This window comes from Micromys minutus, assembly GCF_963924665.1.
Source record: "Micromys minutus genome assembly, chromosome: 19".
NCBI lineage: Eukaryota > Metazoa > Chordata > Mammalia > Rodentia > Muridae > Micromys > Micromys minutus.
The window spans coordinates 7,633,494-7,652,050 of NC_137954.1; the positions used below are offsets into that span (position 1 = coordinate 7,633,494).

Below are 18,557 nucleotides of genomic sequence, written 5' to 3' on the forward strand. Positions count from 1 at the left end.
GCAATCTATGATGGCAGAGGTCTGGCAGCAAAGAGCAGATCTCAAGTTTTAAACAGCCACAGGTAAGTTGCAGTTTTGCAAGATGTTGCAATCCCAACAGGAAAACAACATGATCCTTTTTTTGAATGCCACGTTGTTTCTTGAGGCCAAAGTGTAACATTCAGTCACTGAGTCAGGAGGAGGCTAGAGTTTGGCAGTGGTCAATCCAGTATGAAGCCTGCCAGGGTATTCGGGACTTCCAGAGCCTTGACTTCCAGGGCCTGTGTGAATCAGACTGATTTTGGCTGATTATAAACAGCCCCTTTCTATTGCTTACAATTCTAAATTAAAAATAGGCCAGTCGTTAACTGGCTGTAGTCCCATCTGCCTTTAGCTCACACTGGCTAGTTTCTAAGTGTGCCAGGAATCTCACAATGTAGCCATTCTTCTGAGTTTCCTACACAGGCAAACACTAATTCGGTGATTCTTTAAGTTGGACCCCAGTGAGTCTCCGTGAGTCACAGTTGGCATGGAAGCCGTTCATCACTTGGCCTTGGCCCTCTGTTTATGCCGTGAGTGATTCAATATGAAGATGAAACCTTAGCTCACTGCCCAGCAGAAATCTAGTCTGTCATAGTCCAGATCAACGAGTGAGCGAGTGAATCAAGCCATTGTGAATTCAGTGTGGGAGCACTGTGTTCTATGAATGATTCCCCAGGGCAGAATTTTCTCTTGGTCAGAAATATGCATCAGGATAGGTAAGTGAGCCAAGCAAGCATCTTAAAGAAGATTTATGATTTCAGAAGCATATCTGAAAATAAGCTTCAGATAATGGCTATGCAGATGATGGCAGTCTTGATGCTACAACTGTAGGACCCAAACTGAATCTTATTTGAGGCTCCCATGAATGAGACAAGAGGTCAGGTTGGGGATCAATGCAAAAGCAAGAGGCTTATTAGTTCAGTGCACTGGGGTGGCCTACATCCCAAGGAAAGGTGACCCCTGCTATCCATTTGTACAGTTTTTATACACTTGGTAACGGGTGAGCTACAGTGTTGGTGACCAGGTATGCAAGCATTGGTGGGTTTAGTTTTCTTTTAAGTCGACTGACTGCTGCCAATGTGGGTTGTGTCTAAGGACCTATGCCCTACATTCCAGGGCTGCCCGGATAAGGATGGTGTGGGACCACAAAAGCCCTTAGTGGGAGAGGGGAAGCTGTAAGGAGGGTGTGGGACTGTAGGAGCCCTCAGTGTCCCTAACAATGTTGACTTATGGGGAAGAAATAGAATATGATGTCTGTGACTTCAAAAGGATAGAGTAGTGGTCAGGCGTGATGGTGAGTGCCTGTCCACATTTGAGGACAAAGGAAAGGTGTTGAAGTTCTCTGCCTCCTGAGTGCTGGGATTAGAGATGCGCATCACCTTGCCTGGCACAGGATTATTAAACAAGAAGGCAGGGGCTAGAGAAATGAGTCAGGGATGTTGAGAAAGTTCTCTCTCTTCTAGAGGAAGAGTCTCAGAACCATGTCAGCTGGCTCCCAGCCACCCACAACCCCAGCTCCAGGCGGGGGCCTGACATCCCCTTCTTGACTCTGGGGGCCTGTGCCATACTCCACCTACCCACCATGCACATGTAATTAAAAGTAAATCCTATAAAAATCCCAAAAAGAATATGTATTTATTATATGTGGAGGGAGGTCATACACATGCTGTGGATACATATGGAGGTCAGAGGTTAACTTGCAAGAGTTGATTCTTTCCTTCTACCATGTGGATCTTGGGAATTGAACCCGGGCCATCAGGCTTGGTGTTTTACCTACTCAGTCATCTCACTGGCTCTGACTTACTACTTCACCCTTTCTGTCTGTCTGTCTGTCTGTCTGTCTTTCTCTTTCCTTTTTTTTTTTTTTTTTAAAGGCTGGGGTTGTACCTCACAGAGGTGTTTACCAAGGAAACAACAGCCTGGGTGTGACCGTTTGCTTCACAAAAAACCCTTGTTGAAATCTCAGCAAGAGATTTGAGTCTGTACACAGCCTGGGCTAAACAGTGAGACCCTGTCTTTATAAAGACAAAGGTTTTTAAGCATGGTGCTGCTTTTGAATATAGTGGCTGTAGCTCTTGCTCCTCCGGGGCTGATGGGAAGGAGATTAGGTAAACCAGCAGCACAGTGAGACAGACTCAGAGAGAAGGTTTCCCATGGGTGTATTTATAGCTTGGCTACTGAGAAGTCAATGAAGACTTAAAAAAATTATGTATGTGAGTACATTGTTATGTCTTCACACACACCAGAAGAGGGCATTGGATCCCATTACCACAGGGATTTGAACTCAGGACCTGTGGAAGGGCAGTCAGTGCTCTTACCTGCTGAGCCATCTCTCCAGCCCCCGAAGATTTTCTTTTAAATAGTATTTTTGTTTGGTTGCTTTTAGTCAAGGTCTTAGTAGGTAACCCTGGCTGTTCCGGAATTTAATGTACAGAGCAGGCCCTAAACTCACCCGCCTCTGCCTCCTGAGTGTTGAGATAAAAGGTGTATGCCAACCATGCCTACATGGGGTGTGTGTGTGTGTGTGTGTGTGTGTGTGTGTGTGTGTGTTTCTTTTCACCATGTCAGTAAGTATTAGGATTTGAACTGGGACCTTTAGAGTTGGTGACAAATACTGAACCATTTCACCCAAATCAAATGATCTTAAGACATTTATAGGCCCCAGGTTCTTTTCCAGGGCAGCCAGACGTGTGAAAATGTAGTCACACGCCCTGAGACTGATCAGTCAGGTACACAGCCTAGACCTGGGAGCTAGACTTTGTCCTCAAATGTTCCTCAGGGCTAGTTCACATAGGCAAACCCCACAGTGAGCTCATGTGCAGGTGCAGGAAGTGCTGCTCAGTGGTCAGCTCTGACCCAGGCTACTTTGGCTAACTAGACAGAACAGTTCTAGCTGAACTTCATTCTGATTAGTCCTAAGAGGAGCTTACAGTTGACTGTTTTAAGATTAGCAAACGTGAGAACATACAGAACATGTCCGTGGTCAGCGTGGCCCTGCCCTGAGTCAAGCAGTCTTTCTGTGTCAGTAACAGTATGGAATGACTGACAGACATGGGACAGATGGCTACAGCTGTGCTGGGGAAGCGTCAACAGTGCTCATCTTTTTAAAGTAAAGCTTGTTTGAAGTTTGGTTTTAAGGACCCACATCTTTAATCCCAGCATGCACGAGGCAGAGGCAGCAGATGTGTGCATTTGATGCTAGCCTTATCTACATGGTGAGTTCTAGGCTACCCAGGGCTACATAGTGAGACCCCGCCCATCTCAAAACAAGACAGATTTGAAGTTCCTTTGGAATGAGAAAAATGAAAAAAGCTAAACAAATTTTATGGTAGTCTCATGAGTATGGCAATTTTTTTGGTATAGAATAGAGTTTATTCACATCATGGGGGGAGTTAACAGGGTAGTAGAGGCAGAGAGAGAGAGAAGAGGAGAGGAGAGAAGTAGAGGCCGGCCATGAGCACAGAGGGGAGAAGACATATGTATATCACTTCTCACGTAGCCCAGGCTGGCCAACCTCAAATTTAGGAACTCATTAGAAATAACTTTGGACTCCTGACTCTCCTGTTTTCATATTTGCTATGTAGCCAAGGATGGCCTTTAACCCAGGATTCTGCTGTCTCTACTTTCCCAAGCCCGGAAATGCCTACTTCTACGTGGTGCTGGGGACTGAATCCAGGTCTTAATGCATGCTAGGCAAGTACTCTGCCAGTGGAGCCACACCTCCAGCTTTATCTGTACTTAAAGTTTCAAAACCTTTTCAGGAGGCGTCTGGGTCAGGGTGTGGATGTGCTGAGTCAGAGGCGCCGACTCTCTTCCTTGAGTTACAGGTGCTTGGGAGCTGCTTAATGTAGGTTCAGGAATAGAACACTCTTCCTTGCAAGAGCAGAGCTTGCTCTTAACTGCTGACTCATCTCTCCAGCCCCCATTTCCTTCTGTCTATCCACTATCCATCAGTCCATCCCTCCGTCCATCTCTCTCATTTTGGCATACTCTCCCCCCCCCCCCTCCATCCTGGCACACACTGCTCCTTCCACACTCTGTTCCTAATGTTTCAGATTCTCCCTGTGCAGCAACAGAAGTATAAAGGCCTCTCCCCTACCTCGTCACTCTTGTCAGGGGAACTGCCCCATTTTTCTGAGCACGTCCCCATATTCTTTTCAGAGCTTCTGGGCATGTTGCAGCGTTTTAAAGTAATGTTCTATTTTCATCAGAAGTCCACCAATTGTTTACTATAGCCCAGGCTAGCCTCAGGCTAGCCTCAGACTGTGCTGTGCCAGCTTCCTGAGTCCTGGAGTTGCAGGTGCATACCGCTATGCCCTACCTACCTACTGGCAACCCCCACCATCCTGCCCTCCAGCGCTGACAGAGAAGTCTACAGAGAAGTCTGGGTAGCAGGCACTGTGGACTGTTGTGGTAAATCTCCAGAGGCTTCAGCACAGCAGATGTGGGGGCTTTCTTGTGACTTAACCAGAAACTCATGGAAAGCGGCTTAGTTTGGATACATCTAAGTATTTGATAATACATAATAAATACAGAACATATTAATTAATAATACATAATATATACAGAACATATTAATTAATACATAATAAATACAGAACAGAAGCTAGATGGTAGCACGTGTAATCCCAGTACTCTGGGAACTGAGGTAGGAGGATTGCTGTGAGTTTCAGAGCTATATGTAGCAAGAACTTTTCTCAAAAAACAAAATGAGATGGTGGTGGCACACTCAGCATTCAGGAGTTGAAGGGGAGGTAGAGGCAGGCAGATCTCTGAGTTCAAGGCAAGTCAGGTCTACCAAGCGAAGATCCAGGACAGCCAGTGCTACACAGGGAAACCCTGTTTTAAAAAACCAACCATCCAACCAACCAACCAACCAACCATCCAACCAACCATCCAGCCATCCAACCATCCATCCATCCAACCAACCAACCAACCAATCAACCAGCCAACACCTCCCCCAAAAACAAAACAAAAAGAAAAAGAAACAACAAAACCAGGTATAGAAAACAAAACAGGCATATTTGTATTTAGTCAGACAGTAGTCTAACAACAAATGAAAGTTTATTATTCAAATGACAATGTCAGCATCAAGCCAATAAAAATATATAATATGTGAATTACTTAATGGCATAGTCAACTATAATTCTTTTGGAGGTCAGCCTTTCATACATAAATGAAAGGCCCCTGTTCTGTAGAAGATGAATCTTAACTGGGTAAAGACCGGGCAAGATGGAAGCCTCCCTGGCACCGGGAGGAAGGTGGCCATGGAATAGGTCAGTATAGCAAACATCACACAGGCTGTGAGCCCCCTCTACTCCTGCAGGACTGAGAATTCTAGGTTGTAACATTTTTCCAGGTTTAACATGTCAAGATAAAAACAGGATTTGAACCTAGCAGTTGTAGCAGGCACGCTTCCACTTGGGGTTGATATTTGTTCTCTTCAATGGTGTTTGAAAATTTAAAGAAAGTTAAATTTTGTTGATTGTTGTTTGAGACATGGTCTCACTGTGTAGCCTTGGCTGTCCTAGAACTCACAGAGATCTACTCCTTTAAATCACTTGTTTTTTTTTTTTTTTTTTTTTTAAACATGAACCTGTCAGTCACCTTGTATCGGACGGACATCAGTTCTCAGTCAGGGTATGAAGATTCAGCCTGTTGAATTCTTCCTGACTGACTTTAAAGCCACTGGTAGGCTCGGAACCAACAATGCCAAAGTTAATGGTTCCCTGAGGAACGGGCCACATGGTGGCCCTTAAAGAAAAGACAAAGGAAAGAAAAAAAATTGAAGACTTTTGACAAATGGGGCTTGCTTTGTATGGACATACAACAGTAAGAGACAAAATTTAGATTAGCTGCTATAGGCAGGGAACAGAATTTTCACGAGTCTGTGTCCATAGCAGAGAGGGACAGAAATAGGGAGGAAAGGCTAATTTTCCGTTTAATCGAGGCTGTAGCTTCCTGAGAAGGCTCTAATTGGTTGAAATGAAATAGCCTTTTGAGTAGGCCTGATTAGAAATACTGATTTTTGTCCATTTGTGGGGAAGTGAACGAGGTTGTTGCTGAATGGCCAGATGAGACATCTGTTTACACAGATGTTTTAGTTGAGAGAAATGTAAGCATGCTTTTAGATTGATAAATAGTTGGTTACTCTTCCTTGTCTCAGAGGTTGAGCCAAGGTTTACATAGATTAGGGGAAGGCTGAGCCTGGAAATTAAAAAATACTTACATAAATGAAGATAGTAGTAGTGAAATTAAATCAGCTGGCAGCCATTTTAATAAGTACTTACAAGGCCTTCTACGTGGCCACCTGGCAACTCACATGCAAGTGACCTGTGTCACGCCCTCTTCCTGGTCAAACTGTCCGTCATCTAGTTCCCGGAGGACACTGTTGCTGCTGCTGAACCCGGAGAAGCTGTCGCTCTGTGTGGGCTGCTCCTCCTTGGTCCAACACTCTCTGGAGGGAGAGAGGGGACCCTCCTCAAGAGGGGCTCGGCCTCCTGTAGGTTGGGACGCGCTGGTGTCCAGGCCTGTGCTCCTGCTGCCAACCTTGTTTCTGTCTTCAGCCCTCAGCATCCGGCCGCTTTTCCTCTGAAACACAGGAGATCGTCAAGCAGGCTTGGCACATGCACACCTCAGCTCTGCCCACCTCCTCTCAACCTGGCACTTCCCCTCCTTGCTAGAAGAGCTGGGGTGTAGCTCAGAGCTGGAGCCCTACCTATGTGGCCCTGGCTTCATGCTCAGCACCTTGGTCCTGCCCTTCTCTGCCTGTCTTGAAAACCGGCTCTTGGCTTGTCCTTGATGGTGGGTGAGTTGTGTCGACATTTCTCAGGAGAAAAATGAGTTAAATTGTACTTGGGAAACAAAGTAAGCAAGAAACAAATGGGTGCATTTTGTTTTTGTTGTTGGTGATGGTGACTACACTGTAGAAAATACACTTAAGTGGGTTTCTTGTCTGTGTCACGAGGCACCAATGTGTCCTGGAAAAAACACGGTCTAAGTGTTTCTTTAGAACAGCAGTTCTCAACCTGTGGGTGGGGTCATCCAAAACCTTCAGAAAACACAGATACTTACATTTGCATTTATAAAGGTAGCCAGATTACAGTTATGAAGTGGCAATAAAAATAATTTTATGGTTGGGAGTAACCACAAAAGAGGAACTGTGTTAAGGGGTCACAGCAGACCCCTTTCCTTGTGTGGCTACAAAAAGGATAATTGTTCTGAGTCTGAGCCAGTTCATTCACTGCCACAGTAAGCTGTGGGCTTGTTGATAAACATGAAGAGGCTGGCTAGCAGTGTCCTTGTGTGGCTTTTGAGTAAGAATACCCCCCATAGGTTCGTATATTTGAATTCTTACTTTTCGGGTAGTAGAACTCTTTGAAAAGATTAGAAGGACTGGGAGGTGTGGCCTTGTTGGAGAAAGTGTGTCACTGTGGGTGGGCTTTGAGGTTTCTCCTTCCTCTCCGACCCCCCCCCACTTCATTACCCAAGATGATAAGGGACTAAGGCTCTGAAACTGTGAGAAGGCCCGGCTTTCATGGTCTCTTCTGTAAGAGTTGCCTTCCACAGTGAGTACCGGAACAGCGACTCAGACTCTGCAGTTCCTGAAGAAGTCTCTATGCGACTTTAGGTCTAGAGAACTCTACATGACAGTGTGTGGGTGTCTGGGCTGCTGCGAGATTGTGTCCCTGGATCTGATCACAGAACGTCTCTGTAAGGCTGAGCAAGGATTTAAACACCAAACCAATAGTCACAGGATTCTTACAAATTACCCACATCCACTTCTGTGTTAGTTGGGAAGTAAGCTTATAGTTCACTGTGTGAAAAAGCTAAAGTTATGAAACTCTTAGAGAACACTGCCTTCCCAGGCAAAAACTTCTCGCCTCATCTCCACTTGGCACACCCTTACCCTCAGCAAATGTAAACCGTGGACCTTCCACCTTTGTCCTTTATTCCTGCTCAAAATGTGTTGAGCTGAGTTCTCACAGGGGCCCGAGAGGTGGGGAGGAGGGGGCTTTCCCAGGGGCACAAAGATCCCCTGGGGTTGTCCTCAACCTTCCAGTCTGACTCACACAGGGAGCCCTGGAACCCTTGGCTACAGCAGGGACAAAGGTGACTTTTGCAATACACTATTGTGTGTCAGATAACAGAGGCCGCTCTCACTGCAATGAGAATTTCCTTAATAAAAAACGGAATAGTCGTTAGTGCGCTATTCATAGTGATTTACTTTCAGATAACTGTTAATAAGTAAACAGCCATCAGTTGTAAAGCTGAATGCCACCGACAGTGAGCTCTGTCTCTGAAACACTTCAGAACACACACCTTCGCTCAAGACTAGGGGTTTGGTTAATATGTCTTTCGCAATGATATTGCCTCTCACACAACCTCACCCACGTGGAATGTTTTTTTACAATTAGCCAATTTGTGATTTCCTAATAGTGCAAAACGCTGGAGTCTGAGCTCATCCAATCCTGGAAGACCATTCACTTCAGTCCCCCCATTCTTCAGGGGTCCCTGTGAAGGGTAAGGCACACACACACACACACACACACACACACACACACACACACACACACAGAGTAGAGAACCAGGTGGAACAAAGCAAAAAGGAAAGCTCATCCTACCTCTTAAAAACGCTATTGTTAGAACCTTGACATATTTTGTCTCATCCCCCTCCCTCTCCCTCCCTCCCTCGTCTTTTTCTCGTTCTGCATATAAGTGGTTCATAAAAACTCAGCCCGTTTGTGCAGCTCATTTCTCACGGAGCTCCACTGCAGTTCCCTGTTATTTTCCAGGCTCCCTCACGGCCTTTCCTGCCTCTCGCTGACATTTTCTCTAAGGTGATAGGCAATTCTGCTGATGTGGCTGCAGATCCAATGCCACCCTAATAAACGTCTAACGTGACACTCTTGTTTAAAAGAAAAGGGACTGACTCATTCTAGTAGTGTCTTTTCTTGATGCAGTGTCAAAATACCAGACAAAACCAACTTCAGGCCTGCTTTCTTTTGTCTCAGTTTGAGGGTTCTGTTTGTCACGGTGAGGAGGTCACCGAGTCCACACTTGGGAAACAGAGTACTGAATGCTGGTGCTCAGTTCACTTTCTGCCTTCAGTTCGGGACTCAGACCAAGGAGGGAAGGATGCTGCCCACTTTCAGGGTGGGTCTGTGTCTTAGGGTTTCATTTCATTGCTGTGAACAGGCACCGTGACCAAGGCAACTCATAAATGAAAACATTTAACTGGGGCTGGCTTACAGTTTCAGGGGTTCAGTCCATTATCATCGTGGTGGGAAGCATGGCCGTGTGCAGGCAGACACGATGCTGGAGAGACAGCTGAGAGTTCTATATCCAGATTGACAGGCAGCAGACAGAGAGAAGCACTGGCCTGGTTTGAGTAACTGAAACCCCAAAGCCCAATGACACACTTCCTCCAACAAGGCCACATCCACTCCAATAAGGCCATGCCTCCTAGTGCCACTCCCTTAGCATTCAGCACGGGTCTATGGGGTGGAGTGCGCATTCCCATTCAAACCACCACAGTTAGCGTGGCCATCATGGGAAATAATATGGAGCACTGAAGGACAGCCACCCTGTAATCCCACCTTCGCACTCCTGAGTAAGGCTGGGGGAATGAAGTCAGGATGTCAATAGCTTCACTCCACGCTCACTGCCCTGCTCTTCACAAGACCTGTGAGTGGCAACATCCTGACTATGCGCACATCACCGGTGAGTGGTTAAAGGGGAGGACACGCTTCCACCTGCCACTGGTGTCAGGAGAGCAAGCCAGGCTCAGAACGACAGGAGCCACACTCTGGGACACATAGAATGTGGGGAGTTCATCCCACAGGAATTACAAGAACAGTGTCCACCAGAAGCTTGAGAGAATGGGGATGGGGTTGGGAAAAGAATGGAGGAAGGTTAACCAATGGACACAGCTACAGTTAAGGTAGGAAGTTCTGCTCTGCTGTGGCCCAGTCGGGGAGAGCGTGTCCACTAGATTTCAAAATGGATTCCAATGTTTTCACCATAAACAAATGATAAGTATTTGAAAAAGTAGGCGTGCTAACTTGATTTAAAAATTATACAATGTATATGTTCATTGAAATATCACATATACACACACATACACACACATGGACACACATGCACACACATGCACACACATACACACAAATACACGCACAATTAAAATGTTTTATGTACCAGAGGCTGGAGAGATGACTCAGCAGTTAAGAGCACTTGCTGCTCTTCCAGAGGACCAGTGGTTGGTCCCATGTGGTGGCTCACAACTGTCTGTAATTCCTGCTCCTCTAGAATTGGTCTGTAATGCCCTCTTCTGGCTTTCCTGGCACCAGGCATGCACATACATACTTGCAAGCAAAACACAATACACATAAAATAAATAAATCTTGAAAAAAAATGTATGTACCACTTAAAAATGAATTTAAATAAAAATGCATCCACACTGCAAAAACCAAACCAAACCGAAACACTGCCTGTCTTCCAGGGGCCGGTCTCTCTGTTTGTCTCTTAAACAGCAAAACTTTCTCCCACCAACCTCTCAGTGTTTGAACATGTGGTATCAACACAGACCACGTCTCCAGCCTCCTTTGGAAGTGATGTAGACAGAGCAGTTCAGATCAAAGCAACAGAAGATGTGGCTGCCTGAGAAAGTCAGTGGAACTTGGGATTCCAATTTCCTGTATCTCAGTGGTTGAGCAACGCAGGCTCTACAGGGGAGAGCCCACCCTTACCCCACGCCGAGTGCCTGCCCGCCTTTAGGGATTGCAGGACTCATCTCCTATGAGTTAGTCAATGTTTGCGGGTTAGTTTGCTCATTCATGTGTGTGCAATGTGTCCTGTGGAAGACATGCAGGCTTAGTTTCTCTCCCTTGACTTCATCGATTTCAGGGACAGAACTCAAGCTATTAGATTTGGCAGCAGATGCCTTTACCCCTACGCTACCTCGATGACCATGTAAACTGTCTGTCGCTGGAACAGCTTAGTAAGTAGTTATTTACTAATTATCAGTTAACATGGAAAAATGTTCTTGATAACTAGTATTTTTCACTTAATTTCCCCCAACTTTCTGATTATGAAAAGTTCTAAACATACAGAAAATTTAAAAGAGAAAGGTGCCCAGGTCAGATTCATGTGTGTAGAGTTACAGGTGGTCATGGGCTGCCCAGAGCAGCGGTAAGGACTGGACCTCAGTCTCTGGGAGGGCAGCCAGTGCTCTTACCCACCGAGGCCTCTCCTCAGGCCCGGAAACCATACACTTTTAAGTGGCCCTTTGTTTCTTATAAATGATATGGGCAGAATTTTTTAAAAACGGAAATAGACAATTTTAGATAATTTAAAAAATCTGTGGGTTTTATTTAACGTTTGAAAGGAAAAACAAAAAGTTAAGAAGGAAAATCTTAAAGCAAAATTTAGCAGATGGAGGGGGAAAAATCCCTTTCTGTTTGTTTTGTTTTGTTTTTGAGCAGAGATTTGATGCAGGCCAGAGTAGCCCTGATCCTCCCCAACACCTCCCCTCCCGGCCAAAGTCTGGGATTATAGGGTACAGCTTTTGATCAGACTCCCTCATCCCCTCAGAACTATCATTTCCTGGAATCTATTTGGAGGCATCTGTCAAAATACGACAATAAAAATAGGATTGAGAAACGGAAAGAAAGAAGCTTAATGGAGCCCCATGCAGGGAAAAGAGGCTAACCATTGCACCTAGCTTCCTAAGAACCTCGTGCCCCAAGGAAAGGCTTCATGAATAATACCACATGGAAAATGTAATCTATGTAATTTATTAAGCAAATGCTCCTCTGAAATTTTCTTTCTTTTACTTAATTTTTTAAAAAATTTACATACCTGTGTGTCTTTTCACCATGTGTGCAGTACCCAGGGTTACAGTGCTGAGAACTGAACCTGGGTCCGAACCATCTCTCTAACCCCTCTGTTATTTATTAAAGATGGGGATCTCACTCTGTTTCGTAGGTTAGTCTAAGCTTTGAGGCTCAGATGATTCTCCTGTCTGTCTTTAGAAATAGCTGGAGGATGCTGAACTCTCAGCTCCTTACATGTTGGGTTTTGTTTTTACTTTGATCTGGCAGTAACTGTGCCTGGTGCTTTCCCTTTGGACTAAAGAGTATTTAACAATCTTATGTTTTCCAGAGTTTAACATTTTAAAGATATTTTAAAGAGACAGCAAGGCCAGATGTGTGGTGTAGGCCTTTAGCCCAAGCACTCAAGGAGCAGAGTGAAACTCTGAGTCTGAGGTTAGCCTGGTCTACAGAGTGAGCCCCTGGGCAGCCAGGAACTCTAGGAGAGAGAGGGAGAGGGGGAAGGAGAGGGAGAGAGAGAGGGAGAGGGGGAGGGAGAGGGAGAGGGAGAGGGAGAGGCCAGATCTTCTGGTACTAGAGAAATGGTTGTTAACAATCATGAGGGTGCTGGAAATTAAACCTAGGTCCTCTGGAGGAGCAGATAGTGCTCTTAGGTGCTGAGCCATCTCTTCAGCCCCAGAAACACTGAACTTTTAAATCAGACAATTTGTTTGTTTGTTTGTTGGTTTTGACAAGGTCTCACTATATATCCCTGGCTATCCTGGAACTCACTTTGTAGCCCAGGCTAGCCTCAAGCACAGAGACTCACCTGCCTGCCTCCTGAGTGCTGGGACTAAAAGTGTATGTATGCCATTACCCCTGGCTAATGGTGGGATTTTCAAGTTGCGTTGCATTTTATATCATAATATCACGTTAACATGATCTGGAGGACAAACAAGAAGGGAAAGGTTATGGTTTAAAGCGACATGTTTGTGTATCAAGATTGACAAGGCGTAGGGTGTTGTGGGTAGCTTGATTTGTAAACTTGACACAACTGGGAAGAGGCTTCATGGGACTGGCCTGTGGGTGGTCTGGGAGGGAGCTCCTTTAACTGATGTGGGAGAGCCAGTCCACGTGGGAGGCACTGTTACTGGGCATGTACGGAAGGCAGCTGAGCAAGCCAGAGGGAGCCAGCCAGAGTTTGCCCATGGCCTCTACTTCAGACCCTACTTCCTGGTTCCTCCTTGAGCTCCTGCAGGAACTTCTCCCAGTGATGTGCTGTGTCACTGAAGTGAACCAAATCAACACTTCCTACTTGACGTTGGTTTTGGTTAGTAGTTTTCCCACAGAAACAGAAGGCAAAGAAGGACACTAGGTCTACAGGCATGGACCACATGCCTAGTGTGGAATCTTGTTTTATTTATGTGTTTGTGTGTGTGTGTGTGCGAGTGTGCACCTGCATGTGCCCTTGCATATGTGCCACAGCAGTTGAGTAACAGTCAGAAGACAACTTTTGGGAGTCAGTTCTCTTCTCAGACCATAATCAAACGCAGATGGTCTGTCAGGCTTGGGAGCAAACACCTTTATTTGCTAACTATTTCCCTGGGCCTGGGGTTTTATAAAACTGACATTTGGGTATGTATTTCTATGGGCTTTAGTAAACATAATTTAACAGACACTACAGCAGCTCTGTCGTCTCCCAGTCTGTCCGTCCTCCCATGCTCGGCTCACCAGGCTGTGATGTGGACGGAGCGATCCAGCGTAGCCTTTGGATACTGACTCTTTTCACTCAGCCTAACACCCATGAGCTCCACCCACAGCACTGTTCGAATCCACAGCACATTTCTCACTCTGAGTAGTACTTAACTGCAAGACTGTACTATCACTGCTTATCCACATTGAAGACATAGGTTTTCTCCTGCTTTGGACAATTATGGCGAAGTTAACTATTTTTCTATACACTGTGTACACACACATTTGTGCACAGATGTGTGTGTTTCTCCAACATAAACACCGGGAGGGGATCGCTGAGCCATATGTGTGCATTTAAAGTCATAACAAGTGCTGACCGTCTACACTGCTTGGTTGCTTGCGTCTTTCCTTGTGAGGACTGCTTTGCTGGCCATTCCTCAGCTCTGGTTATTGTCTGATTTTAAAATGTAGCTTTTGTAATATGTGCATGGTGGTATCTCATCATGAGCTACATATGCACTCTCACAACTAATAATGAAAGCATCTTTTGTGTATTACTTCTTGTGTACACATCCTCACCAATAACTGTTGTCCTCTTACTGTTGATATTTGAGGTTTTGGTGTATTCTGGCTACAGCCTGTTGTTCCTGATGTGAGAGCTAAGGTGTCTGTGGTCTGCGGCTCCTTCTTTTACTAGTGTAGGTCACAGGGCACGCGCTTTTTAATTTTGATAAAATATAATTTATCAACTTTGTTTTTTTCCAAGACAGGGTTTCTCTTTGTAGCTCTGGTTGTCCTGGAACTTACATTGTTTTAAAAGAGTTTTTAATTAATGGGGCTGTAACTCACCAGGGGGCAGAGAGAACGTTGTAATTCTCACCCTGGCTTCTCTCTTTTCTCTTGACCGCCCTCCTCCTCACACACTCTCCAGTTGTCTTCACAAACCCAGGCACGGGAACCCATTCACGGGAACCCGGGCACCGGAACCCGGGCAGCTCCTCTCCTCTCCCTTTTGAGTGCAGTATGTACTGACTCTTCCTTTACTGCATCCCAGAGACGAAGCTTCACATCCCTCAGGTGACCCGGAAGGCTTGTCTTTTCTCATCTTCCCTCTTTAACATTTGGGATTGAATCTAGAGCTACATGCAGTCTACCCGGGTGAATGTTCTACCCCTGAGATCTAGCCTCAGCTCTGGAATTTAAGTTGAGGACAGAGTCTAAATAGTGTCAAGAAACTGCTATCAATTCTCAGTGGAAAAGACGGTGAGGTAGCAGACTTGGGCTCAGACACAACTGCACAGTTGAATGAGCAAGATGAGTGTGCCCCTTCCTAAAAACGAGGACCATCCGGAGAATGTTAAAATTCTCCACAGAATACTCTGTAACAAACTCACGAGCCAGGGTCATTGTCCCTGAGGAGAGGGCACACTGCTCACAAGTGGACTAGATGGTGACTCTCCTACCTCCCAACCCACAGCTCCAAAGCCAACACAGCATGGCTAAATTGCTGAATTATGGCTGTGTGCGGGTCCTCTTGTAAGTTAGGTGTTATCAATACAGCGTTCCTCTGGTCAAAGAATATTGTTCTAGTTTCAAAACCACAAGAGTGAGAAGCCCAATGCTCAATATTCCACCTCAGTAAAAGGCAGGACAGCCAGGCCTAGGGGTGCATGCTTTTAATCCCAGAACTCAGGAAGCAGAAGGAGGTCAGTCTCTCTGAGTTCAAGCCTGGTCTACAACGTGAGTTCCAGGACAGCCAGGGCTACAGGGCTACACAGAAAAACCCTGTCTAACCCCCTTCCCCATTAAAAAAAAATAAAATAAAAAACAGGCTGCGCGGTGTCAGTTTGAGACAATACAGAAGTGCTGCATGTTTTCAGAGGCCAAGATAACCAAAACTGCAGATTTTGCACTTTGGACTCACAGAACTGAGAACAGTAATAAAGGTAGCAGGGGCTGGAACTACAGCAGAGGACAGGCCAGCAGCACAGATTTATTTTGTACACACACTGGGACTTAGTCGTAAAGAAGAAAACGTCAAAGTGATGGTGTGGAAGATGAGCTCTCAGCACAGCTTTTTGAGAGACTGACGGGCTGGGAGCAAAGAAAGCGATGTCAGAGACTCCGAGGAATAATGAGGGAGCAGGTTATCTCATTTAGCAGACGTGGATATAGACTGGGAACCTGCCACCTCTGAGGCGACAGATAGGCCATTCTGTGGCAGATAAGAGGGCAGACACTTCCTGGGTCTGCTCTTTCTCAGTTGCTTGCAGCTCAAAATGGTCCTTATACCAACGTGCTGTGTGTCGGGACAGCATATTTTACTAGTTTTTGGAACTGTGTCATCCTTTTAAAAAACTGTTACAACTTTTATTTTATCATGGATTAGTATGTATAGTGTATGCATGCGCGAATGTAGGCTCGCACAGGCCAGTGACATATGCATGGGCCAGAGGACAATTTGGGGCTCAGTTCCCTCCTTCTACAGTGGGTTTTGGGGAAACCAGTCAACTTCCTTTTTGCATCTTTCTTTAGGAGACTGTACCATGGTGGACCTGGGTCCTATCCTCCCCTCATCTTTAGAAAGATGCAGAGAGCCTGAGGAGTAAATGCGTTACTATGGTGACTTTTTCCCAACGTCAACATTGGTGAATTTTACTCACTTCTGGGGTCTGAGCAGCTGAGTTCCACGTAGCTGGCCTTTGGAGAAATACGACCTGCTTGGTAGCCAGATTCCCTTCACTGAAAGTTAAAACAGCACCGTTAGTACTGGTGAACTAGGGATTTTAATCCTACAGAAACTGTAATTACTTTCTAAGTTAGGATACCAACAAATGGATTTCATTCCAGCATTTTCATATACATGTTTCATTGTACTTTGTTCTGGTGAATTTGTAATTTTCTCCATATTTAATTAGGTTGGCCCATATATATCCTTTGTGGGGGTAATCTTCTGATCCCAAAATAATTATGAAACACGGCTCTGTAAGTTGCACTGGAAAAACAAAAAGGAAAAAGCCTAATAAAAAATTAATTGGTGTGTGGGAGGGGAGTTTAGTGGTTTAGAGCACTTGCTGCTCTTCCAGAAGACCTGGGTTTGATTCTCAGCAATCACGTGGTGGCTCACTAGGGCTGTAACTCCAGTTCCAGGGGATCCAGTGCCATCTTTTGGTTCCCACTGGCATCCGGCCCTCACACACATGATGGACAGACAAATATGCGGGCTAAACATCAGACACATAAGAATGAGCTAAGTAAGGAGTTGGAGGGTTGGCTCTGTGATTAAGGGTGGAGAGGCAGCGGAGCAGTTACAAGCACCGGCTGATTTTCCAGAGGATCGGGTTCAATTCCCAACCCAGACATGACATCTTCAACTGCCTGTAACTTCAGTTCTGGAGGGTCTGATGCCCTCTTCTGGCCTCTGAGCGCATACAAGTAGATGGTACACGCAAATGCAGGGAAAACATTCACACACCTTAAAATACATCTAAAAGGCTTTTTAAAAAGGGGAGGTCGTCTTGCTGAGGACTGAGTTCATTTCCCAGCGCCTACATCAAGTGGCTAAAAATCACCCAGGCCTCCAGCCTGAAGGGATCTGGTGTCTTCTGGGCACTTGCACACATGTGGCCTTCATTCACACAGACATACGTACACATAAATGAAATAAAACAAAAATTTTAAGGTCATTCAAAACTCTTTTAAAGCAATATAGTTATTATAACCCTGACCCCCCCAATCTCAAAATATATCAAAAAAAATATAATTTTGTGAAACTAGTTTCAGAAAATTATTTTTATGGTTTTGCTTCCTCTCTGGTTGTTCTCAGCCCCTGCCTGCCTTTTTCCATACCAGGACCCCATGCATTTACATGTCCCTGTATTTCTTGTATGTGTGGTGGTACCTTTAATAGATATCTAGAGTCTTTAAATAATGAAGACACCAGACCCTTCTGTTTTAGAAAAAGTGTCTTGCTAGTTCTAAATCATGCTGTTGTGATACACACACACACACACACACACACACACACACACACGTTTTATATGTTTATATATTAGAACACACACATATTTCCTCTTATGGGTTATTTCCCGAGATGCATTATCAGCAGTGAAAGTATTGATTTAAACTTCTTGGTATGCATCGTCAATCAGAGAGCAATTTGGGGAGCCACATGGGGAATTTTTCTCTGTATTTTCCACTGAGCCGGTTCCTTCACTGCAGATGCCCCTTTGTAAGCGGCCTCTCAGCACTCCCCTTACTTAGCAGTCATCTCAGGGTGGCCTCCTCTCAAGAGCTTCCCTGTCTCCCAGGGCTTGTGGAGAGCAGCGTAGTGAAAGTTGCTCATTAACAACTTTTATTATGCAAAGAACCCAATAAAACCTTTCTCCTAGCCACAGTTGATTCTGTGCTCTTTGTCACTGGAGGTTGGGACTGAAGCTTGGTCCCTACAGCTGTGTCAATGGGACATTTAGCAGAGCATTGCAAACACATGGGTGCCACAAATTTGGGAAAGTTAGAAATCTTCCCCCGAGGCTAGAAGGAGATGGGTGCAATTTTATTTTTTAAAGATTTCCTATGGTCTAGCTTCATTCCAGTTTGAGTGCATCTCCTGTCAGAACGAACTGGGACGGTGTAACTTGGGATAAATTGTGAGGGGCTGTGGACGGGATCAGCATGGAGACCAGACTGGGACAGTGCTTGGGAGTCACAGGCCACACTGGAAGACTTGGGAACCACACAGTTCATGGGTTCAAATCCAAGCCCTGCCACAGTGCCCACAGCCTATGGTCTATGTTCTCCACTGTTTAAAAGACCTGAGAAGGATCAGAATCTTCCTCTGTGTAGCCACCAGAAGAAACACAAGTGTGGAACTTGGGGTGGAGAGATGGCTCAGTGGTTAGAGCACTGACTGCTCTTCCAGAGGTCCTGAGTTCAAATCCCAGCAGCCACATGGTGGCTCACAACCATCTGTAATGGGATCTGATGCCCTCTTCTGGTGTGTCTGAAGACAGCTACAGTGTACTCACATAT

At 45.4% G+C, this 18,557-nt stretch overlaps 1 protein-coding gene across 1 annotated transcript in view; it reads right to left on the reverse strand.

The window, feature by feature from the left end:
- Positions 1-5,182: 5,182 nt before the first annotated feature.
- Positions 5,183-18,557, reverse strand: part of RFTN2 (raftlin family member 2) — a 46,034-nt gene continuing 32,659 nt past the window's right edge. Inside the window, exons 8-9 of the mRNA XM_080932694.1 lie at positions 16,190-16,268; positions 5,183-6,612 (exon numbers count right to left, since the gene is read on the reverse strand). Of these exons, the coding sequence (XP_080788820.1) occupies positions 6,340-6,612; positions 16,190-16,268 (352 nt within the window). The 3' untranslated portion in view covers positions 5,183-6,339. The remainder of the gene's footprint in view (positions 6,613-16,189; positions 16,269-18,557) is intronic.